We start from the raw sequence: 16,571 nt of genomic DNA on the forward strand, positions 1-16,571 counted from the left end.
AGCAGGAATTAGGAGGAAATGGGAGGAGTTGGGGACGACTCGGACCTGTCCGCCACAATGCCGAAAACTGAAAAGGCTTGGTGCTGGCTCCGGGGTGAGGACTTTTTCCTTCCACATTTAGTTGAGGCAAACGGTTAGCAAACCAAGGGCGAGGTGGAAAACCACTGGAGTCCAGGCTGTGGTGGGATCTGCAGACGGCAAAAGTGGGTCTCCACCTGCGACGAGGTGTTAGCAGCGCCTAGCCTGGTCCCTCTGGGAAGGATGCGCGCGGTGCGTTTTCGCATCACCTACTAAGACTGGTTTGGGTTGATGGGTGGAAGCGTGCTTGGAGCAGGGGACTCAGAGGCACCTGTTCAGGCCTGCCTAGACTACGTACTCCGGGTGGAAAGCTTTGCTGTCTGTCCCTCCTGCCCTGCGGACCCGGCCGGACCTTGTCTCCTTTGTAGGAAAGGAAACTGGCTGTCCTAGAATTCACTGTGTAGAACACAGTGGCCTCGAACTCAGTGATATGCCTAGCTCTACCTCCCGAGTGCTGGGATTAAAGGCATAAAGTACTACCTCCCACTTTAAAGGTTTTGTCTTATTTCTGAATACTTATGTGTATGAGTGGTTGTTAGTCTGCGTGTATGTATGTGCACGCTGCGCATGAGTTTATCAGAGGATAGTATGGAATTCCATGGAGCCACAGTTGTGAACCATAATGTGGGAGGTGGGAACCAACTTCAGGTCCTCTGAAAGAGCAGAAGTGCTATCTTTCCAACCTCTGTTTCAATTTATTTATTTAAGACAGGGTTTTACATAGCTAAGGTTGGCCTTGAACTCCTGATCTTCCTGCCTCAGCTGTCCAAATACTGAGATTACTTGCTTGCTATTCTCAGCTTCAAGGCCACTTCATTTCGGACCTTCCCAGTCTTTAGGGGGACTTGGGAAGACTGATCATGTCCAGCCCAGAAGCTCAACTGAGAGATGGGATGGACCTTAGACAGCCAGGAGCATCAGACCTGCTGCCAGCTGCCCAATTTGGTCAGCAGGCGGGGTTAAGGAGTAGGGCGTGGCTCCGGCAGCGAGGGGGCGGAGCTGACCCTCTGGGCGCTTTCAGAGGCACGCGCGCGCGCACCCGCTCTCTGGCGCTGGGGAAAACGTTGCGCAGGTTCAAAAATGGAACGTCGGCGGCGTGAGGGAACACTAGGGGGTGTGCGCGCGTGCGCGTGCGCGCCCGGACGAGCCTGACGGGGTCCCCGCCGTCCCGAGCATCGCGCGCAGCCGCCGCGGCCCCGCAGCTCCACCCCCGGCCCAGCCCGGTCCGGTCCTGGGCCCACTCGCCCGCCGCCCCGCATGGAGCTGTCAGCCATAGGCGAGCAGGTGTTTGCGGTGGAGAGCATCCGGAAGAAGCGCGTGCGGAAGGTGAGGCTGCTCGGGGGCGGCTCCCGGGACGGGGCCAGGTTGCCTCCCGCTCCCCAGCACCGCCCACTCCAGGTTGGGCAGAGCAGAAAGTGGTGCAGGGGTGACCTGGGGACCCTGGGCTGCCTGGCGGGTCTCCACATCCAGTTCCTCACTTTCCCCGCCACTATGTAGGGCCAGTAGAGTTAAAGTTGTTGCCCTCAGATGTTGGTGCATCCGAGGCCACCTGGGATGGAGATGAAGATAGGACTAGAGATCCTGAACTTTCGAGGAGACTAAAGCTCAAGTTGATGAAGCAACTTGCCAGTGTGTTAAGAGTCAAAGTGAGTCTCGAACTCGGCTCTCTGGATATTTAGCACCAAGTCCTTTGAAGTTGGCCGCAGAGCTTTAGGAAAGTCTCCTGTGGCCTCTGAAGTTTTCTTATTGGACTTTGACCTTCCCGATCCCAACACCCCCCCCCCCCCCCCCCCCCGGCACACCTTTCTTCTCCGCTCCCATTCCTCCCCTCCCCCAACCTTCCAGCTGGGTGCTGCTGCTCTGAAGCCTGGGCCACTGTTGTTGGGGCATCCTCGAAGCTCCTCCCACCTCTGCCAAGGCCTTACACTTACACACACACACCCTTAGATTTAAGGAGGTGGTTTTGCCGCGCTTAGGACCGCACACCTCAACCTGCAGTTTCCTGTCCAGACCTCAAGTCTGCGATCTTTGTGCACGTGCTTGCTGATGGGCTCTTCCCAGAGTGAACTTGGAGCTGGCCATATGCAATGAAAAGAGTTCCTGTCCTGGATCTAAGGGAGGGTCCCCTTTCCTTTTCTCCCTGCCATCTGTTTCGGAGGCTCCTGGCAGCCACCTTTTTTCCATTTGGCTTAAGTGCAGGCATGAGAGTGTCTGCTGTGTAGCATCCTCAGCACGGGTTTGGGTGGGCCCAAGGTAGGTGGCTTGGATCTATTGATTAGGGCTGCTTTCTTTCCTTGCCATTTCGCGGTACTAGACGGAAGCGGGTGTAGACATCATCTCCTCTAACAAGGAACAGAGGTGGGTCAGACAGGGGACTCATTCGCTCAACTCAGCACTTCCAAATCTCTACCGAGGCGGCAGTGCACTCTAGAGCTCAAGGCTCCCTCTTCTCTCTCAGAACTGGCTTTCTGGCAGAGGACGAGGATGCAGGATGAACGAAGGATGCAGGAGGAAGGAAAGGTGGATGCCTTTGGTGGACAAAGGCTTTTAATAAAGAGCTGTCCACTGCGTGGTGCTGGGGGGGGGGGGGACGACTCTTTGGCAAGGTGGATCAGAGAAGAGGAACTCAAAGCTCTCCCATGTTGATATTTCATCCAGTGCACGGTGCTGGATGAGACACTTAAAGACCCCTTTCCCTTGAGGCTCCAATTTCTAACAAGTGGAGGGCCTGCTGGGCTGCCTCTACCTGAGGCTTTTTTTTTTTTTTTTTTGAAAGTGAGGAATCACGGTTCTGGCATGGTGGTCCTTCAGCCACCCCACAAGGCTCTACATGCACAGTCCCATGTGGTCTCAGTTTCTCTAGGATTCCAGGGATGTCTGGGACCAGATAATACTCCCGTGGGGCAGCAAGGAGGCCTGTAGGGATGTCGCATGGTAGCCAGAGTTTTTTTTGGGGGGTGTTGACTCCAGGTTGACAGTCTTGAGGTTCACAGATTGGTGATACTGTGTTGTGGCAGAGGGTCCTATCGTCCCGCAGGTGGTGGTAGAGTATGTATGTCTCACCCTATCTCCTTTCTTTTTTTTCACAGGGCAAAGTTGAATATCTGGTGAAGTGGAAAGGATGGCCCCCCAAGTAAGAGTCCTTTGTGTGTCCCCTGTCTGTCATCCTCTCACCAGGCTGGCCCTAGCTCCTGTTGCTTTTTTTATAGCAAGCATTCCTCAGTCACCAGCTTTTCTAGGCCTTAACCACCCCCCCGCCCCCCCACCCCCACCCCCGGTAAGGGGTGGCCTCCTTATCCCCTCATCCTGCTCCCTTGCTGGCCATGAGGCAAAGGCCCCCCCAGCATCTTGGCTTCCGAAATGGCTGCAAGCCAAGGAAGGGGAAGAGGTCCCCATGTGGGGCAGGTTCAGTGTTAGGTGAGAGGGGAACCTTGGGCAGTGGCTCCCCAGTCCTCACTGCATTCAGGGTAGGGAAAGGTAGAGCCTGGGTCATCTTGGGTTTGGATGGTGCTCCCTTGCCTACCGAGTAAGTTACCTTTTTTTTTTTTTTTCTTTTTAAATTAAAGAAGCTGTGATTCTGAGCTTTTCAGGCGAAGAAACAGAGTCAAAGACAATGAGCAACTTTCCTTGGGTCACACAGCAAGGGGAGGCAGAGCAGAGCCTGCTCATTTCCAGGCTTCTCTGAATTTCCAGTAGTCTCTCCTAATGTTGTGGGCTAGAGAGCTAGGTTTTGATACACAGCACAGCCGGTGGGCCTCTGGTGCTGAGACCTAACCAGGAGTCTCTCGCTAACCAGTCACCTCTAGGCAGAGAGTTGCTGCCGGTGAGGACAGGCTAGATATAGAACCTCTCTCTTGGCTTGTGAGTGATCTGCCCTGCCTCCTGGACAACCCCTCTGCTTTCCTGATGGCTCTGACAACCTCTGGACAGGACTTTCTTCTTCTGTCTGTATGTGGGAGGGGTGGAGGTGGAGGGCTGGCCTTGTGATTGGGTCCTGAGATAGCATGGAGGGAGGGAGGAATGATGGGAAGAGGGGAAGACAGCTCTCAAGTGCCTCACTTTCCCCCTCTGTAAAAAGGGCTTCAGTGGCCCAGGCCTTCACTTCACTCCCAGGTGACCTGGGTATTGGTTCAGGGTGGACTGCAGGCAGGCATCCAGGCGCTGTACCTGATGACTGACAGGCACAGCACACGTTGTCTACCCTTCCCCCTCCCCCACCTTCCATTCCCAAATGCCCCTCCATTGGTCACTAGTGGTCAGTGTCCTCAGAGGGGTTCAGCTGCGCTATCTTCGTTCATCTGCAGCTGACCATGTCGACAGCTTCCCTGAGGAGAACGGGAGCTAGTGCCTTGATAGCCCTCCTGTTTGTGTCTGCTCAGAGCCACTTGACTAGATCATCTGAGAATGACACCTTCTCTCCCCTTTGCTGCAGAACTTAAGGCCTGGCTGTCCTGTGGCCACCTGGAAGCCCTTGGGCAAAGTCCTCTGCCTCTGTTTGCAAGTCTTCAGATACTGAACCCCCAAAGCATCTCCTAGAGCCAATTGTTCTGGGGGTTGGACTATGAGATAGTACAGTGGTGGGGTGGGGTGGGGTGGGGCATAAACCCTGCTTTCCTTTTGGAAGTAAAGATTCTAAAGTAGGAGCTTAAAAGTTTGCTTGGGAAAATACTACCTTATAAGGGGGAAACTGAGGCTCAGAGAGAAAGAGATCATTACAGGACCATAACTGCCAACCCCCACAGCACAGCACCCAAGCCACCTGTGGGAGGCAGGTCAAACTGCCAGGGTGCCCCACCTTACTGGGAGAGCAGTTGAGCCAAGGATAATAAGGCCAGGATCTCTGATCATCAGCTGGTTTTCAGGGAAACTGGCTTGGAACAGAGGCTAAGAGAGTGGGGGGTGGGTGTAGCCTCGTCTTGGACCAGGATGATATCCTCCCATTTTGTAACTACTCCTCATGGCTGGATAAGGAAGTACTATTGACAAGAAGGCACCCTAGCCTGGCCGCTGCAGAGCCATTCTGTTCCTGCTCATTTTCTCCCCAGCAAAAGGCAACAACAGCCTCCCTCCCCTTCCCAAGTGAATGTGGTAGAGGGAAACTCTTGGATCTTTAGGGCGGGGGGTGGGGGGGCATCAGGCAGAGGGTGTTAACTTCAGGTGCTCTGTTTGCCTCAGAGACCCTTGAGTACTCTCATGTTTGCCTCTCCCCGCCCTGCACCCTGCAGCTCCCCCCATGTCGGAGTCCCTCATTCTTATCTTGCATAAATATAGCTCCATCTTTTCAGAAAGACTGCTCATTGGCACTTGAATGACGATACCGGTTTACATCAGTATCCCGGCATGAGCCAGGTGTCACCACTTTTCAGATGGGGTACAGAAACTCAAATGAGATCCTGGCCTACCCTGGAGAAACACGGCCCGCACCACCAAAGAGGCCCTTAGTGTGTCTTGATGTTAGCTTTTCTGGTACCAGGCTATCTTGCCTCCTTATGAACTTTGGTTATAATTGACAAGCTGTGACCCAAGGCAAAACCCTAACTTTTCACTCTTCCTTCATTTCCTCGTATTGAAATGAAGCCCTCTAGGAATTACTAATGCACCCAGGTATAGGCAGCGAGGTACAGAGCAGCGGTGCCTCCTCTCAAGGCCCAGAAGCCTGGTTTAGCCCTGGTAGCCATACCATGCTCCTTGGATTTTATAATGTGCCCTACTCAAGTATTGCGAGTCACAGCATAACACATCGAATCTTAACAACTCAAAGCGAAGGGGATTGCAGGGAGACCCGCTCTAGAATGAGGATCAGCAGTTGGGGCGGTTGAAACTGGAGTCATGGAGCTGCCACCGGGCCGGCCTTGCGCCACGCGGCCCCAGCTAGCCCGGTTTCTGTTTACAACACGGCAGGCCCCTCCCCCACCCAGCAACGGCCGGCGGGGACCCAGCGACCTGTCTTGCTGGGGTGTCGCGACCCCACCCCAATCGCCTGACTCTAGCTCGCGGGTACTGCGTAGCTGGGTCGGGTGCAGTAGTAGAGCTTGTTTACCAGGCTGGGGCAGTGCGGGGGCGGGGCCACGGTCACGTGGTCGTGTTTATCTCCAGCAGGCAGTCCTGCTCCGCCCAGATAGGTTTTTAGAGATGTGGGTTTGCACCCTCACTCTGCTTGAATGCGCAAGCGCCGTGCTCTCTGTAAGTCAGATATTTGCAGCGGCATTTTGCATCAAGTTTTGGGCCTCTCTTCAAGACCTTGCTGTTTTACTTGGCCTCCGGGGCTGGTGGCCTCCCACCTCCTTCTGACCCACAGCTTCCTCTCTTCTGCCAAGGGACTTGATTCTAGGATCCTGGCCCCTCTCTAATGTGGTTTCACAGCTTGCCGGGCTTAAAGACCCGAAATCTAGGCAGCGATCCTAGCCCGGCAGGTGACCTTGGGCAGGTTGATTCAGCCCTGTGCCTCTTTTCAGCTTGTAACTGGCGTGATTCTTTAGGAACCTACCTTTGTGAAATACATGGGGGTTGGGGGGTGCACTAGGTGTGGCGGACTGTGGAGGCAGTTGTTTTTAGATGAATGAATTAAGGTGTAGAGAAGGGTAGGGACATGCCAGGAAACACCTAGCTGCTGCGACAGTAAGACCGGGTCTGGGGGTGGGCAGGTAGCAAGCAGAATGCATGAGCGCCACCTGTCCTGGTGGGCGGGCAGGCAGCTCAGTAGCTTTCCCCGAACCTGGGCTCTGAAAGGCAGCAGGCCCTGGATTGTTGCAGTTGTAGTTGCATTGGGCCTGTTCAGCAAGGGCCAGTTGGGAAGGGAAACCACAGAAACCTGGCTCTTGTGGAGAGTTAGTGGGTAGCTGTTGAACCAGAAGAGGAGATTGTGTCCTGGGCTGGTGATGCTTATTGCTGAACTCCTAGAGGCAGCCCACGGTCCTGCGTGCCCACTGAGTAGTAACCCGGAGGGAAGGAGGAAGACTTCGTTCTGTGCCTGGCGGCTTTCCTTTCTCCCCGGTCCCGTGTCCCAGAGCTCTTACAGTGCCTCTGCCTCCTTTCTCCTTGCTGAGAGCCCTCCCACCCAGTTGTCTGCTTTCTCCAGGAAGACCTTGGCCTGATTCACAGAATATGACTGGCTTTGGGTTCAAAAGATTCATGTAGCACTGGACAGGTGGATCTCTGACTTTGAGGCCAGCCTAGTCTCCAGAGTGAGTTCCAGGATAGCCAGGGCTACACAGAAAAAAAAAAACCTGTCTTGGGGGGAAAAATACATATATATGTGTGTGTGTGTATACATATACATATGTGATATACTTTGTATATGTATCTTTATATTTCATCATGAATTCGTATTTTATACCTTATGTATCCTTCATATATGTATTTGTATTTTATTCCTTGATAATTTCATGTATGTATAATGTATTCTTTTTCTAATAATAGTGTCTTTCTTTTTTTTTAATGAGTACATTGTTCACACACACACCAGAAGAGGACTTCAGATCCCATTACAGATGATTTTGAGTCACCATGTGGTTGCTGGGAATTGAACTTGAGACCTCTGGTCGAGCAGTCGGTGCTCTTTATCCCAGAGGCATTTCTAGCCCCGTGTATAACATGTTATAAGATGTGAATGTTTACATCTTGTTACGCATGTGAATCATTTTGCTTGCATGTTTGTGTTCACCACCCAAGTGCCTCAGAGGCCAGGGGAAGGTATGAGATCCCCTAAAAGTGGAGTTGTGAATGGTTGTGAGCTACCTACTGTGTGGTCGCTGCAAATGGACTCAGGTCCTTTGTAAGATCAGTAAGTGCTCTTACCTGTTGATCCATCTCTCCAGCCCCTAAATGTGGCCATATTTACCCCATATTCCTTTTTTGTTTTGCTGTTTGTTTTGTTTTTCATGATAGGGTTTCAGAGTGTAGCCCTGGCTGTCCTGGAACTCACTCTGTAAACTAGGCTGGTCTCGAACTCACAGAGCTCCACCTGCCTCTGCCTCCCAAGTCCTGGAATTAAGGATATGTGCGTGTACATGTGTGAGGGAGCATGTGTGTCTCCCTGTGGAAGTTAAAGGATAACTTGCTTCTCTCTGCCTAGTAGGTACCAGGGATCAAAGTCAGCTTGTCAGGTGGGGCAGCAATCGCCTTTACCTCCTGAGCCACACGTCCAACCCTCAGCTCCTTTTAGAAAATATGAGCCGGGCGTGGTGGCGCACGCCTTTAATACCAGCACTCGGGAGGCAGAGGCAGGCGGATTTCTGAGTTCGAGGCCAGCCTGGTCTATAAAGTGAGTGCCAGGACAGCCAGGGCTACACAGAAAAACCCTGTCTCGAAAAACCAAAAAAAAAAAAAAAAAAAAGAAAGAAAGAAAGAAAATATGATTTGGGGCTGGAGGAATGGTTAAGGGCATTGGCTACTCTTTTGGAGGACCAGGGTTCAATTCCCAGCACCCACATGGCGGCTCACTCCAGTTCCAGAGGATCTGGTGCCTTTCACAGACATATATGCAGGCAAAACACCAATGCACATAAAATAAAAGATCTTTTTAAAAAAATACATGGTTTATCATTATTATTACTACTACTACTACGATTTTTTTCTGTATGTGTGTGGTTATGTACACATGAGTGCCAGTGCCCGGAGACCAGAAGAGGAAGCTGGACCCTCTGGAGCCAGGTGATACCTGTGAGCTGCCTGTCCTGGTGCTGAGAACTGAACTCCTGATTTCTGTAAGAGCAGCGTGTGTTCTTGGCTGCTGAGCCGTCTTTCCAACCCCAACATTTTAAAAATTAGCTTACCGATGAGTGGATTTTTCGGAAGGCTTTTCATACATTCATAGTTGTGACTGAGCGAGCTCCCCCCCCCCAATTCCCTGCTCTCACCTCCACCTAAACCTTTCACCCCTGGCCTTCCAGTCTACTCTAATGCCACCTGTGTCCTGGCCGTCCCCTCCCCCTTCAAAGTCTTTCCCCCTCATGAGACTCCTAGTTTCCCGACCTCTACAGATGCTGCAGATTAACGCAAGTCCAGTGCAGCTGAAGCGAGGCCGCATCTCCGAGGAAGCAGGTGCGGTCTGTCTTTCTGGGCCTGGATTCTTCATCCAGTCTTAACATTTTTCCACTTCCATCCATTTTCTTGTGAATTTTGTCACGTGTTCTTCCACGGAGTCTGTGACACAGCTCACGAGTCTGTGACACAGCTCACGGTCTCTTCATCACCTGTGAACACTTAGGCTGGCTCGGGTGCCCAGCCACAATGAGCAGAGTGGAGATCTTAGCTGTGCAAGTACCTCTGAGTGGTCTTTTCAGTACAGCCTAGGAGTGTATAGTTGAGGCCTTGGCTTTTTTTGTTGAGACAGGGACTCACTATGTAGTCTGGCGTGCCTGGAACTCACTTTGTAGACCAGCAAACCCTGGCATACATACATCCATTTTTGTTACAATTTTATATTTGTAGCTATAATTGATACAGTTTTCCCTCCTATTGCTTTAAATTTTTATCCATTTTTTGTTCTTTTTTTTCCCCACCCCCCTTCCCCCCCAGACAGGGTTTCTCTGTATAGCTCTGCCTGTCCTGGAATTCACTCTGTAGACGCACAGGCACAGCTAATAAATAAATCTTAAAAAAAAAAAAAAAAAAAAAAAAGAGCCGGGTGTGGTGGCGCACGCCTTTAATCCCAGCACTTGGGAGGCAGAGACAGGTGGATTTCTGAGTTCGAGGCCAGCCTGGTCTACAGAGTTAGTTCCAGGACAGCCAGGGCTATACAGAGAAACCCTGTCTCGAAAAAGAAAAAAAAAAAAAATTTTTTTTTTTCGTTTAAGTACATTGTTGTTGTCTTCAGACACACCAGAAGAGGGCATCGGTTCCCATTACAGATGGTTGTGAGCCACCATGTGGTTTCTGGGACTTGCACTCAGGACCTCTGGAAGAGCAGTCAGTGTTCTTAACTGCTGAGCCATCTCTCTAGCCCTCATTTTTGTTCAATATATCTGTCAGCTGAGCAGTGTCAGCACATTGTCTTTATCAAGCATTTGGAAGTAAGAGGCAGGCAAGTTTCTTGTAAATCAAGGCCAGCCTGGTCTACAAAGTAAGGTCCAGGGCAGCCAGACCTACATAGAGAAACTCTTTTGTTTTGAAAAACTAAATAAGTAAGATGCCTCTTGTCATTAGATGCACCTGTTGTGGGCCAGGCTCAGAAGGCACTGCAGGCCTTGCTTGATGGTAGAGATGCTGGCAGGGCTCGGGGTGGGGCTGGCCCTGAGCAACATAACACAAGTAGCAAAACCCTTTCTCCCTTCCAGGCACGCCTGTGAACAGCCCTGAGACAGTCAGTACCTCACAGAGAGGGCTGAGGATACACGGGACTGCCGGGCACATTAGCTCAAGAATACATAGTCAGCTAGGCTCAGAGCTGGGACTTGAACCCAGCTGGGATAGCCCCAGAGCCTCTGCCATGCTGTGGGATGGGGAAGCGAGGCATCCTTAGGCCCCAGTTGGATGCTGGCTATAACTGGAGTCTACAGTAGGAGTCTTGATTGCCTCGTGGCATGAATGAGGGGGTTGTGATGTCATGTGGCTCTCGGAGGCCTAGGCTAAGTGATAGGCGGGCACAACGTATGATATCAGCAGACACTGATGGTGGCAGCGCAGCTCTAACCTTTTGTTCTTCTCTGCAGGTATAGCACCTGGGAGCCAGAGGAGCACATCTTGGACCCTCGCCTTGTCATGGCCTACGAGGAGAAGTAAGGACCCTGTCTGTAGCCATCTTAGGAAGCCTTCAAGGATCCTGGCCCTGGGCAAGGGTCTTTAGTTAGGGCAGGGTGGGCTAGGCGTGTGCATGGCAGGGAAAGATAGTGACACCTAGGACCCGTCCCTGTGGCCTCTCCTAGTCCCAGATGCACTGACAGATGAGCCCCATGTGGGAATGGCCACATCCAGCTTGCCCTATTAAAGAAGGAAGTCTGATGAGGTTGGGCAAGGCTGGGGATGTGAGGAGGGATTGGCTTCTGGCCTCAGCACTGTGCTGAGGGTCCTGACTCCACCGCCCCATGGGGCCTCACTGCTCCCATGTGGACCACAAAGTGTGCCACAGACATGCCATTTTTAAAATACTATCTATTTACATGCAGGCGGGTGGGCGGGCGGGCGTTGGCATACCACAGTGCACTGTGTGGCAGGGCAAAGGACACTTTGCATTGGTTTTCAGAGATAGAACTCGGGTTGTCAGACTTAGACTTAACCAGTAATCCATCCCCTTTACTAGCTGAGAGGTAGCAACAGTCTTCCCACCCTCACCCCTAATGCAGGCTTTTCCACAGCCTTGCCACGGCCCTGTAGCCCTGGGCCCCCCGGAGCTGGGACTCCTGTGCGTTTTCCCTTTTCTCCACCGTGCTGGACATAGGGCGTGTGCTGCTCAGTGTGGTTCTCAACACTGTTTTTATTTGACTCCTTCTGATACTCTCCAGACACAGGACTGAGAGTGTCACTGGACAGATGGGGACACTGAAGCGATCTGGGCAGTTAGAGGGGCTTGTCCAGGAGTTTTGCACACAGCACCCGTGACAGCTGACCTGGGCAGCCCCTCACTGATACACCCCTGCTTCTCCCCAGAGGCTTCTGGAAACACCTCAAAGCATGTGGTATCACTGTTTATCTTTCAGGACAGGGCCGCTCTCTGTAGCCCTGGCTGCCTTGGACTCATAGAGATCCCACTTCTGCCTTCCAAGTGCTGGGATCAAAGGCATGCGCTACCGCCGCCACCTAGGAACCTTTGTTCTTTTAATATTTATTTTATGTGTATGTGTGAATGCATTACATGCCATACCTCTGGAGACCAGAAGAGGGTGTCCGGTCCCCTGGAACTGGAGTTACAGTCTGCCATATGGGTGCTGGGAATTGAACCTGAGTCTCCCACAAGAGCAGCCAGTGCTCTAAACTACTGAGTTACCTCTCCAGTCCTTCATCATTTCTCTTAACTCACTGCGATGGTGGTGGTTGTATCCTACCGTTTCTTTCTGCTCTCAACCTGGAGAGGGGGTCAGATGACCCTTTCATAGGGGTCGCCTAAGACCATCAGAAAACATAGATATTTATTTACATTATAACTCATAAACAGTAGCAAAATGACAGTTATGAAGTAGCAACTGAAATAAGTCTGTGGTTGGGGGTCATCACAACATGAGGAACTGTATTAAAGGATGGCAGCATGAGGAAGGCTGAGATCCACCAGTGCTGGGTCACTGACAGAGTTCTATGGACAGTCTTGGTTTCCTGAGACAAGATCTCACTGTGTAGTCCTAAGTGGCCTCACACTTGTGGCAACCCTCTTCCTTCCACGGGCTGTCACTATAGACGCGCCACCATGCCCAGGTGTGTGGACTATCTCTGTCTGACAGAAGTTGAATGTCAACCCCACTGTTACGGCCCCACAGAACAGTGGGGAGGAGCGTGGGGTGGCCTGTGATGTCCCCAACCAAACACATGATGAAGGAGGGGGTGAAGCAGATACCTTGCTCCTCTCAGATGTCACCAGTGTCTCTTTTCTCTTCTGCTACCTTCCTCACACTTCTAGGGAGGAGAGAGACCGAGCCTCAGGGTATAGGAAGAGAGGTCCGAAACCCAGGCGGCTTCTGCTGCAGGTAACCACTGCCTCTGAGCCTTCTCCCTCGCCCTGCCCAACCCTGCCTTGCCCCCACCCCCTGCATGTGCACTGGCCCTTGGGCCCACTCTCTCACCCTACGCAGCACCCCAGGGTACTGTGGAGTGAGATACTCAGTGGGTGCATTTCAATAGAAGGGATCTTGCAAAGGCCACATGTGGAGCTGGAGCCAGGGAAGGGGACTCCGGTGGGCCTGAGGGTAGACAGAGAGCCAACCTCTGAGAGCTTAAAATGATGTGAATAAGCCTTCTGGATCCTCCAAAACTCTAAACGCAAACTACCTGAGGGTCTTAGCATTGAGGAAACATGGCAAGGTAGGATTACAAAATCCAAGAACCGGAGACCCTTAGCATCCTGACCGTGACCTTGAAACAGCAAACTTCTGGAACCATGTTCTTTTTGGATGGGAAGATGCCATGAAGCCTGTTCTTCCCTGCCTTACAAATGTTCCTGTTCATTCTCATGATGCTGCCGTAAGTCTTGGCAAAGAAGCCAAGAGTATGAAGTTACCATACAGTTCAGTGATTCCGCGCAGGGCTGAGTATTTTCTCACCTGTGAGGGAGTGGACGAAAGTACGTGTTCCTGACTCTGTAAGGCCCACTGGAGCATCTGCGGTTCCTAGGTGTTTAACCACTCCTGGTGCTGGGTTATCTCGGGCTCTCCCTACTGGACAGGATGTCTTTAGGTGGGGATGATCCACAGGGTGTGGCATAAACAGGCCCTAGGGAGGAAAGTGACCTTTGCTAGACACAAGCTCAGCACAGGTCACAAGCGGACACATTCCATCTGTGTATCAAAGAGCAGGGCAGATGTGTCAGGTCATCTGCTGCTGTGTGACCAACTGCTGTTGTGTCCCGTGGTCTCTGTGGGTCCACAAGGTGCTGCCTCAGCCGGTTGTGGAGTGATCTTTGTCTCAAGTCCAGTCACGCTGTTTTGGGGCTGGGGCAGGAAGCTTAGCTGCCTGGTTGCTTCTCAGGGTCAGTGAAGCAGTGCTAGAGGTTGACAGGTCCTGCTGTGTGGGGGACACACAGCATGTCTATGAGTTTCTGTGTCAAGTGGATGATCAGAGAGTAAGGAAGGAGTCTTTATGGCTTTGCCCGAAGTCACTCACACTCTGCAGAAAAGTCCAGAAGGTAGTGTTGCTGGACACAGCCTTTGATGAGGTGCTCAGGGCTCATCAAGACTTAGGGATTTGCCTGGGGTCACACAGCAAGTAGAACCCAGGTCTGATCTGGAGCTGTCAGGGTGAGGGCTGGGCCCAGGGAAAGCCTTGAGGTCCCCTGTGTCAACCTTCTCTGCCTGCCAGTAACCCATACTTACGTGCCAGGTGATCAGCAGTCAGGGTGGAGTGTGGAACTGTCATGTGTCACCACTGCCTCAGGGCACCATGACAGTGTGTGCTCTGGAGGCTGCATTTGATGGTCCCTTGATGGAACTTTTGGCCTCTGGTGGCATGGGGCAGAAAATGCAGACTACTGTGGGATCTTCCTCACACTAGGGTTGCTGTTTTGTTTTGTTTGTTTGTTGTTGTTTTTTAATCTGCAAATTTTACCCAAAGTTGGAAAGACAAGACTTCCCCCCCCCCATTCTAGAGCTCCGGCCCCTTAGGTATGTCAGGGTACCCTTCTGCTCTCCTTCACCAAGGCTACGCTGGCAGAAGAGACTCGGCCCCTAGAGTGGGCCAAAGGCAGCCCCAGAGCCCAGGAGCAGCTTGTCTGCAGTGGCAGGTGGGGTGCTGTTTGTGCAAGCTGGATATCTCCTCCCCCGCCCCCCCCCCCAGCAGTGCCTTCTCCCTTTACTGCTGCAGTCTTGTTGAAGGGCTACTGTTTCAGCTCTCGAGGCTCCTTGGGAGGCAAAATTCTCTCTCCTAAAAGGCAGGACATCTCTGTAGTGTGTCTACTTCAGAAACCTAGTTTTAAATAGCGCTTGATATCGAACCCAGGCCCGAGCTATGGCCCTACCCCTGTTGTATTGGTTTTCAATGTGTATGCTTGATGCCCTTCTGCTGTGGATCAAAGGAGTAAGCCCCTGCAGCCTTGACCCTCAGCCCTAGGGAGACAAGGCCCACGTTTGAGACCCAGAGGGATGACTGAGCTGAGCAGGTTTGAGGGTAGGTTGTGTCTAGTATGGTCCGTGGCCGTGGATAGGGGCGGGTGGGACAGATGCCAATGAGGCTGGGTATATCGGGAGAATTACAGCAAGAGGGAAAGTGCTGCAGTGGAGGGGGGCGGGCTGACCCGCCACGCCCTGGCTTGCCCCTGCAGCGGCTATACTGCATGGACCTGCGGAGCTCCCACAAAGCCAAGGGCAATGAGAAGCTCTGCTTCTCTCTGGCGCGCCCGCTCAGCAGCGGGAGCCCCAAGGGGGTGGTCAAGGCAGGGGCCGCTGAGCTGGTGGAGAAGGGCCCCTTGGTGCCTACCCTGCCCTTCCCGCTCCGCAAGGTGCGCAAAGCCCACAAGTACCTGCGGCTCTCACGCATGAAGTTCCCGCCACGCGGGCCCCACCTGGAGAGTCACAGCCATCGACGGGAGCTCTCCCTGCAGGAGTCAGCAGCCCCAGATGTCGTGCAGACCCCGGGAGAATGGGAGCCTATGGAGCAGGCCCCTGAGGAGGAGGGTAAGTCAGCCATCCTGAGACCTCAAAGCCAGGAAGGTCCCTGGCCCCTGCCCATTCTGCTATAGCTAGCTAGGCAGGTGCACATTAGCCCTCCTAAAGCATCCTGCTTGAAGCGTGTGGGGGATGGGCTGCGTGCTACCATTCACGACTTCTGACTGCCCACTCGGTGCCAAGTGGTGCCTGTACCTCACCCGTGTCTTTGTTCCATGGCTGCAGCAGAAGCAGACCTGACCAATGGGCCGCCTCCCTGGACACCCATGCTCCCCTCAAGTGAGGTTACCGTGACTGACATCACCGCCAACTCCGTCACCGTCACCTTCCGCGAGGCTCAAGCCGCCGAGGGCTTCTTCCGAGACCGCAGCGAGAAGCTGTGAATAGCGGCTTCCCCTCTTAAAACTGCTTCTTGGGGCTTGGGTGAGGATTTCCAGAGACAGGAGGGGCTGGGAGCAGGGTAAATATTTTTATTTTTTAAAAATGCACCCAGCACCCGCCCTTGCTACCCGACGGTTGTTTACAAAGAGATGGGGGAAGGCCAGTGTTGTCTGGGTCTCATCTCTTGGGCAGATGGGGACAGGCTACCCTGCCCAGTACGCCTCTGTCATTATCTTTCAGAGGCTGATCCGTGGAGTCGGAGGAGCCCAGGAGGTCCAGACCTTGCCTCAGGCAGTCACCCCAGCTTTCTGGTGGTGTCCTTCCCTGTCCCTTGCCCTGGGTCGTCTTTACTATGAACTTTCCACTCCAGCCTTGTGGTGGGACACAGAGGCTGGCCTCGGCCACCAGGGACAGGATCAGGACAACGGGCACAGGCTGGACCAGGGAAGAGGCTGCCCACCAAGCCTCCTCGGAGTGTGCTGTCTCCCTGCCATTGGGAGATGTGTAGAGATGCCCATGAACACATCTGGCCACCCCAACGTGCACACCTTTAGAAAACTGACCAGTTGAACGCGACGCCATTCACAGCACAAACGAACTTGCCACGGCACCCTTGCTCCGCCTTGCACGTAGGTCACGTGACAGGATCTGTCGGCTGTAATCTCCTAGCCTCCAATAGGACCAGGCTTTGGTGTGCAAGGTGCAGATGCTTGCACACAGGCTCACAGACACCTGGCCCACCCTTCCTCCCGCAGGAGTTCACATTCTTTCTGACTCAGGTGACTTTCCAGCCCCGCCCCCGATTTCTCTGCCCTCTCCTGCCAATCAGCCGATCTGGGCACCCAGATCTGGGCACCCATGGGTGCCGGT

The 16,571-nt window shown here is 53.0% G+C and overlaps 1 protein-coding gene across 4 annotated transcripts; it reads left to right on the top strand.

Annotated features, from left to right (window-relative positions):
* Positions 1–1,085: 1,085 nt before the first annotated feature.
* Positions 1,086–16,216, top strand: Cbx7 (chromobox 7). 4 transcript variants are annotated; one of them, XR_015045613.1, is made up of 7 exons: positions 1,086–1,404; positions 3,168–3,211; positions 10,731–10,796; positions 12,626–12,692; positions 14,978–15,329; positions 15,546–15,780; positions 15,942–16,072. XR_015045613.1 is itself a non-coding variant. In XM_085831825.1 (7 exons), the coding sequence occupies exons 1-6, from the start codon at positions 1,336–1,338 to the stop codon at positions 15,701–15,703; spliced, it is 756 nt and encodes a 251-aa protein (XP_085687951.1). In that variant the 5' UTR covers positions 1,086–1,335; the 3' UTR covers positions 15,704–15,743; positions 15,942–16,216. The 4 variants fall into 4 exon arrangements, 3 of the variants coding, with proteins under 3 accessions (XP_085687951.1, XP_085687949.1, XP_029325800.1); XM_085831825.1 differs by having other exon boundaries at positions 15,546–15,743; positions 15,942–16,216; XM_085831823.1 differs by having other exon boundaries at positions 15,546–16,177.
* The last annotated feature ends 355 nt before the right edge of the window (positions 16,217–16,571 follow it).

This window comes from Mus caroli, unplaced genomic scaffold (assembly GCF_978045245.1).
Source record: "Mus caroli unplaced genomic scaffold, Mus_caroli_1 scaffold_16, whole genome shotgun sequence".
In the NCBI taxonomy this organism is placed as follows: Eukaryota; Metazoa; Chordata; class Mammalia; order Rodentia; family Muridae; genus Mus; species Mus caroli.

Excerpts from the sequence above, each read along its gene's own strand:
- Cbx7 (XM_085831825.1), top strand. The coding sequence starts at position 1,336 with ATGGAGCTGTCAGCCATAGGCGAGCAGGTGTTTGCGGTGGAGAGCATC. Across the intron at positions 3,212-10,730 it reads TGGAAAGGATGGCCCCCCAA|GTATAGCACCTGGGAGCCAG; the intron begins GTAAGAGTCCTT and ends TCTTCTCTGCAG. Across the intron at positions 10,797-12,625 it reads GTCATGGCCTACGAGGAGAA|GGAGGAGAGAGACCGAGCCT; the intron begins GTAAGGACCCTG and ends TCACACTTCTAG.